The sequence below is a fragment of the Ananas comosus genome, linkage group 23 (assembly GCF_001540865.1).
Source record: "Ananas comosus cultivar F153 linkage group 23, ASM154086v1, whole genome shotgun sequence".
Taxonomy (NCBI): Eukaryota; Viridiplantae; Streptophyta; class Magnoliopsida; order Poales; family Bromeliaceae; genus Ananas; species Ananas comosus.
In genome coordinates, this window is record NC_033643.1 from 7,056,228 (window position 1) to 7,064,216 (window position 7,989).

General features: G+C 40.9%; 1 protein-coding gene and 2 long non-coding RNA genes across 4 annotated transcripts; all 3 read left to right on the top strand.

The window, feature by feature from the left end:
• LOC109727764 lies at nt 1,470–1,900 on the top strand. The gene is made up of 3 exons (XR_002220824.1): nt 1,470–1,607; nt 1,681–1,777; nt 1,866–1,900. It is a non-coding gene; the product is annotated as an uncharacterized LOC109727764 (long non-coding RNA).
• Nucleotides 2,030–3,510, top strand: LOC109727765. Of its 2 annotated transcripts, none has more exons than XR_002220825.1 (3): nt 2,030–2,098; nt 2,218–2,279; nt 3,288–3,510. It is a non-coding gene; the product is annotated as an uncharacterized LOC109727765 (long non-coding RNA). The 2 variants fall into 2 exon arrangements; XR_002220826.1 differs by having other exon boundaries at nt 2,038–2,098; nt 2,215–2,279.
• On the top strand, nt 7,197–7,745 carry LOC109727973. Its single transcript, XM_020258218.1, has one exon. It carries the CDS (start codon nt 7,197–7,199, stop codon nt 7,743–7,745), a length of 549 nt encoding a protein of 182 aa, XP_020113807.1.

The following is a 7,989-nucleotide window of genomic DNA, read 5'->3' on the forward strand; positions in this document are numbered from 1 at the left end:
CAATAACAAAAGTAATTTTTTATATTTACTTCAACATACATATGAATCTATATTTGATATGAAATAATTTGAAAGAGACATGCAAGCTATGTCTTCCACCATGAAAAGCCAACCTTGGCTAATCTTTGCACTAATGCTATCAGTGAGAAAACAATATATTTATTTTGTAAAATGTGAATAAGGCTATTCATTGATTAGATGTTGAACTAAAGATTTGACTTGTGCTTCACATAGGTCTTTCCGAGTCAAAAGTCAAATTTTCATTAATCTGAAGTACATATTGACGTAGTACATCATTTGATAGGGAGGAAGCAGGTGGGCGAATCTTCACTTTTCTTTTTTTTTTTCTTTTTTTTTCTTTTTTTTTTTTATATAATGGTAGGAGCACACTTAAATCACTTGTGTAGAGTAAATTAGCTCTCTCCATTATGGTGCTAGCTTTCACTCTTTGCTTTTTTTTTTTTTTGTTTTTTGTGTGTGCGAGTAAAGGTAGCTTTTTCCACATCTTTCTGATATTTTTTTATTCTCCTTCTTTTTTTTTTCTTTTTTTTTTTTGCCCATTCTAGGAATGATGAGATGGTAATTAATAAGACTTTTGAATGATTCAAATTTGACATAATGATTCTTCAATCCAAAGTTTCACCAAGTCAAAATTTTTATGTTCAACATCCATTAAATTGTCACAATCATATGTGCACATGTGACAATTAAAATATATTGAAAACTCACTGATTGTCCATTAAGGCATATATCATAGATCAAGATTCACCATCATGACTATATAGATCATAATTTGCATGCATCATTTGCTCATAACATATTGCGAGATTCATAACTTATGTTGAAAATATTTCGATTAATGGAAATCAAAGCCTTTTTTTTCTTAAAGAAATCTTTTTCTTTTTCCCTTTTTTTTTAAGAGAATTGTATGCACGGATTTTTTTGAGAAGAAAAGAAAAAAAAACTGATGCAAATTTCACTTAAAAAAAAAAAACCTTTTTCATTTTTTATTGTTATTTAAAAAAAAATTATCTTTTACGAATATTTGGTGTCTCAATTTTGGCCATAACCACTCATCTACCCTTATCATGCTGTAATACACTGAACTTAAGCAAATTGCGAAGTTCGAGTGTGTGGAATGATATGTGGAACTATCCTACATCTTCTAAAAGGCTTAGACAAGTTTTTGGATAAGTTAGAGAAGTGTTTGAACGGCCGAAAGTAAGAAAGTGCATTACTGGCGAAAATCTGCATTGTGTACCGGTACAGCCATCATCTTGTATCGGTACAAAAAGGCAGATACGTGGCAGCAAGGCTAATTTGGTAATTTCACTTCTTTAACTCATCCTTATCTACCCAGCACGATCTCTGGAGCTCCTTAGATGATGCTAGAGCTCAGAGAAGCAGCCTTGCACCTCTCTCACTCTCTCTCTCTAGGGTTTCTCTCTCTTCGAATAGAAGTCGCCGATTCGAGCCGATTTCGCGCTCCGCTCGATGTTCGCTGATTTGGCGACTCAAAGGAAGCTTTTGGAACGTGGGGAGGAGGATTTTTACTGACTTTTCTGGGATCTTACTATCAGGAAAAGTTGAGTTGTAGCTTTTGAAAGGTATATTGCCTAAAACTTCTCTAATCGGAAGTTAGTAGCGGATTTTGAGTCATTTTGATTTCTTTGCTCCCAGCTGATTTAGGAGGAGTTTCCAGCAGCTAGAGAGGAGTTATTTAGCTGTAATTTATCCACTCTAGTGCAGGGAAAAGTTGCTTTGAAGCTTGATTAAGGTAATTAGTTATCTATGAAGCTATTTTGGAACTATACGCGATTCATTTGAGCAACTTGATGCAGTTTGGAATGGTTTCTTCGCAGCAGGTTTCCGATTCATTTTGTGTTAAATTGGTGACCTTGGGACCTGGTTTGGAAGGTGTTCCGATCAGGGGTAAGTAGAAATTTCAGATAGAAAACTGATTTCGCAAGATTCCGACTATATTAATTAGTATTCGAGGGTTTTTGACGCCGTTTGGTGTTTGTTCGCAGCGAGAGTGCGATCGACCCTTGGATCGTCTTCGGCTGACTTGTGAAAGCTTTTGGAGGTTGAACTTGAGGTACTAATGTGAACCAAAATAGGGATTTAAGTTACTACTTTGTACTAAGTGAAATTATGCCGATTTCAGACATTTTGGTAATGGTTTCCAATCCGGTTTTGATGCTTCGTTTTCAGCAGGGTTGAGGCCTAGTTGAGCTAAATTTCGGGACTCCTTTGGGCTGGATTGAGCTCAGTGATAGGTGGGTTTGACCTAACCAGAGCAAGTGAAGCTCCCCTATGTTCTATATGATACTATAGAATTGACACATATGTGCGTTTTTGTGATTATGCGATTGATAAAGGGCTTGGAACATATCACCATAATGTTTGATATATTTGAAATAAAATCTCTATGAAGTAAGAGAACACTTATGCATAAAAGTATTTATTTTTATATTTAGTTCAGTTGAATAACTAATGGACATATCTATTATGCTTCTATAAAGTAGAGAACAATGACATTCTTTGTTACTATTTTGATAGTACCCTGATAGTAAAAAGTTTCTAATGCCATGTGTAAATTAGCATTACTTTCATATGCTTACTAATCTAGTGGATACTAGCTATTGTCATTGTTCATTGCATTGAGAATTCCGATCAATAGATCGAGAGTGAGAACATTGCATACTATGACGTAAGGTTTGAGACATACTGGACTATGGACTTTGCTTGCTTGCCATTGTGCTCATTCGCACACGCTTGTGAGGGTAGCTTCCTACAAGCTGGCACTTCGGAGTTGGCCTATGCGACAGATTGCTCGCCCGTGCGGGATTGGGTGCCGAAGTGGATTGCCGTGGGGAGTGCATACTACCACGGGGCCATTAGGTACGGCGCAAGCTGGACTACCTTATGTAGGTCCTTATGAATAAAATTAAAGTTCTAAATGACAGATGATAGTAAGGATTGATTACCAGTTATAGTGTACAGTATTTACTTACACGTTTATGCTTATGTTCATTTTTATGATCATGCTTACAGTAATTGCTATGCTTTTATTATTCAGTTGATTCATTACTATAGAAAGTATGATTACATGTTGATTACATGTTTATTACTTGTTAGCATTGTAAATATATCATGCAATTACTGCTTTTACTTTTATTTAGTACATCATGAGCCTAGTGGTGTAATTCGCCGAGGCTGGCGGCTTACCCACTGGGAGCTATTGTTGAATAGTTCTCACGCCCTTTTTATTGTTGCTTTTACAGAGCCACCTACAGGAGAGGCTAGGGATCCCGGCAAGGAAGTCACATCTAGCTAGACCTAGCTTGCGGTTTTACTAGGTGATCACCTTGCTACTCGTGCCACGGCCGAGGGTGATGTACCCGTGTATAGAGAGACTACCATTGTACATGTATTTTGTGTACCCTGTGATGTATATGTGGTTTGGATCGGGGATTGTAATTTTGATATTTCTCTATGATGTGAGATTTTGGGTTGTGTACTCTTTGTTCTTTTGTTCATGGTATTATAGATTATACTTGCTTTGATATCAGGATAGGATCCTTCTATGTTTTCCTCCTATCGACATGTTTTATTTGTAGACGCCTTATATACTGCAGGTGTATGGCGGGTCTGTGCACGTGCCGGATATGCTTCCGCTGGTACCCGAGCGTGACAGATTATAGTGGTATCAGAGCCTAGGGTTGAGTCTTAGTGGACCTAGCAAACCTTAGGCTGGTTGGACTATAAGAATAGGCTCGTGAAAGACGAGGTCTAGTCAAGTTTTTGGCGAAAGTACTTTGATTGGGTAACTTATAAACTCCGAATGGTAGGAGTTTGATCGGAATGTGCAATTACTAACTTTGCAGAGGGCCACGTTGGCGGCCGACAACGTGACATCGGAAGTTAGTATATGTTACATTTCATTACTTTCGCTTGATTGGATGGTTTATATCAGAAGTAGGGGTTCAATAGTATAAGGTTTATTAATCCATGTTTGTTTTTGTGCTGCAGTTTAAGATGCCTTCGACTCGTTCGAAGACCGCCGGGCGGCTGAGGCGGCTGATGCGGAGGAAGTGGAGACCTCCGCTACCTCCGGGCCCAGTGGGGTCCGTGAGTTGCAAGACCAGCTTGCGATGCTGATAGACTTGGTGACTCAGCAGGCTACGGCAGCGCGACAATAGATAGATGCTGCGCGCCGACAGGAGGAAAGAATAAAGCGGTTAGAGGATTTATTACTGCGGCAGACGACTGATAGAGAGATTCCTGATCCCATGCCGACAATACCAGATAGGGATACGACAGTAAGAGCACAGTCACCAGTGCCAGATACCTCACCAGTAGCTCCGAGGGCAGAGACACGACAGGAGGTAGTGGTACCACCACCCGTGCATGTGGCTACGACAGGGACAGTGTTGCCTGAGATGGTGGGGGCTGAGGAGTAAGAGCGGATGATGGAACGACTGAATGAATTCCGTCGTTGCAACCCTGTCACTCCCGGGTACCAGCGGAAGCATATCCGGTACGTGCACAGACCCGCCATACACCTGTAGTATATAAGGCATCTACGAAGAAAGCAAGTCGATAGGAAGTAAAACAAAGAAAGTCCTATCCTGATATCAGAGCAATGTACAAGTTGATATACTATCAGTAAAAAAATAAAGAGTATACAATCCAAAATCTCAGCAAAAAGGAGAAGTGTCGCAACGAAAGTATCTGGTCCAAATGGTAAATATACATCATAGAGTATAAAAGTAGATCCAACGGTAGTCTCTCTATACATAGGGACATCACCCTCGGCCGTAGTCCGAGTAGCAAGGTGATAGACTAGTATGCTCCTAGCAATGTCTAGCTAGACGAGACTGCCTTGCCACGATCCCTAGCCTCTCCTGCAGATAGCTCTGTAAAAACAACCACCAAAAAGGGCGTGAAAACTATTAACAATAGTTCCCGGTGGGTAAGCCGCCAACTTCGGCGAATTACACCACTAGGCTCATGATGTACTAAAGGTAAGTAAAAGCAATAATTGCATGATATATGTATGATGCTAACAAGTAAAGAGCATGTAATTTGCATGATATCTTTCCAATGCTAAACAATTAATAAGCATGTAAACAACATGTAATAGCTTTCTACAGTAATGAATTGAACAATAAAAGTATAGCAGCTACTGTAAGCATGAACATAAATATGAATGTGTAAGCAGAAACTGTACACTATGACCGGTGATTATTCATTACTGTCCAATGTCCTTTAGCACTTTCCTTTCATTCACAGGGACCTACACAAGGTAGTCTAGCTTGCGCCGCGCCTAATGGCCCCGTGGTAGTATACACTCCCCACGGCAATCCACTTCGGCACCCAATCCCGCACGGGCGAGCAACTGTCGCGTAGGCCAACTCCGGAGTGCCGGCTTGTAGGGAGCGACCCTCACAAGCGTGTGCGACTGAGCACAATGGCGGCAAGCAAATCTAAAGCTCAATATGTCTCGATCATCACTTTCCAACTTGCATTGTTCTTACTCTCGATCCTTTGATCGGAATCTCATTATAATAAGTATTGATAACAGCTAGTATCCACTAGATTAATAAACATACAAGATTACATATGGCATTAGGATCTTTTCACTATCATGGCACTATAAATATAACCATAAGCACGTCATCATTCTCTACTTTAGAGTCAAAAAAGTGTCATAAGGATGTCATGGTTTTCTCGAAACATGATAACTTGTCTATTAATCACTCAACTAAATTAAACATGTATATGAAGATTTATATGCATGAGTGTTCTCTACTTCATAGAGATTTCAATTCAATTATATATCAACACTATAATATAGTGACTGGTCTCAAGTTCTATATCAATCACAAAAGTATACAACTGTATCAATTCTATAGTACATATAGAACATATGGGAGCTCCACTTACTCTGGTTAGGTCAAACCCACCTATTACTAAGTGCAATCCAATTGTAAGAAGTCCCAAAACTCAGCTCCACTAGGCCGCAACCTTGCTGAAAACAAAACACGAAAGTCGCACCGAAGCGATCACTTCGATTCTAAGTTCGGCAAAATTCTCAATTAATACAAAATGGAAGCTTAATTCCCTGTTTTGGCTAGTGTAATACCTCAAGAAGAGTCTCCAAGAGCTCTCCCAAGTCAACTGCGAACAACATCGAAACGGCATCAATATAGTCGATTATAAGCTATTATAATCGAATTCTTGCGACATTAAATTTCTAGCTGAAATTCCTGCTTACCCTTGGTTAGAACACCTTCTAAATCAGTCCCCAAAGTCACCAATTAAGCTTAATTTGGTTCAACAACCTGCTGCGAAGAGAATAATTTCCAAACTGCATTAGTTATTCACTTAACCGTCATATAGCTCCAACTAGCTTCATAATGAACTAATTATCTCTATTAACCTTCAAAGAATCTTATCCCTGGTCTAAGGAGATTAATTCACAGCTAATTAATTCATCTTTAATAGCTGAAATCTCAGTTTAAAGCAGTTGGAAGCAAAAACCTGAAATAAATACTCAAATCGACTAATAGAGCGCCGATAACGGAAAATCGAGTCGTTTACCTTCTCAAGCTTCCAACCAGCACCTCACTGGTCCAGGGCTGCGAAAATTCTTCCAAAACACTCCCCCACACGCCCACGTAGGCTCTGCAACACTCGCCACCAGCGAAGAATGCGCGATACGACGAAAACGAGCGAAATCGTCGAATCCTTGTAGAGAGAGGAAGATCCTAGAGAGAGAGAGTAGAGAAGGTGGAAGAACAAGCTCCAGAGCTCTAGCATCCTCCACTGAGCATTCCTGGTCGAGCTGGGGTCAAGTGGATAGGTATCAAGTGTGAAATTATAGAAATACCCTTGCTGCCACGTATCTGCCAGTGCTGTATCGGTACAAGCTGATGGCTGTACCGGTACACCCTGCAGAAAAGGCTGAATTTTGCCAGTTCAGTGCATTTCTTGCTTTTACCCCTCCAATCACTCTCTAACTTGTTCAAAAAAACTTGTCCAAGTCATTTAGAATACGTAGAATTGATTCACATTCCATTCCCCACACTCGAACTCCGCAATTTGCAAAAGTTCAGTGTATTACAAACCCTCGTATCTTTGACGAAAAAAAAGCAGATCATTGGGTGGTCGAGAAATGGCTGATGCACATGGAGAAGCTATTCTATGATACTTTTGTTGAGGAGCAATACCGGGTTTGGTTCGCGACACACCATCTTGATGGCGAGGCTTACAAGTGGTGGCTTGATATTCGTAAAGACCCTTGTGTGGATTTGTCATCGATCACTTGGAAAAGGTTCAAGGAATTATTGTTGACAACCTATTTTCCGCAAAGTGTAAAGAGGCAGATGGAAAGGGATCTGAGAAATCTGAGGCAGGGGGATAGGACAGTAGTTGAGTATGAGCGAGAGTTTTCTCGACTGTTACATTGTGTTCCTTTTGTGGTCCGAGACGATGAGGACAAAGCCCGAATTTTCGAGGTGGGTTTGCGGCCTGCGATTTTCAGGTTAGTCCAGGCGTCAAACCTTTCTACTTATAGGGAGGTGGTGAATCGGGCATTGATTGTGGAGAAAAGGGCAGAAATTATGAAGGAAAGAGAAGTTGTGGATCGAAGCAAAGGAAAGAGACCAGTGGCTGAGAGTAGCGGTCAGCAATCCTTCAAGAGACCGCCGAAGTATTCAAGAGGCCAGTCGGGCTAGTCGAGGGGTCGAGGTTCTTCAGCACCCCGTGGAGCACCCGAGCGTCGTCGACAGCCACATTGTGTCATTTGTGGTGGGCCTCACTTTCCGCCACAGTGTCCACAACGTAGGGGCAAGTGTTTTATCTGCGGCCAGTAGGGCCATTTTCGCTCAGGGTGCCCGAGAGGTTCTTCGCCTGCCCCATCATCAGCATCTGCACCTGCATCTTCAGCTCTGAGTCAGGGGACCCCGACAGCACCGTATC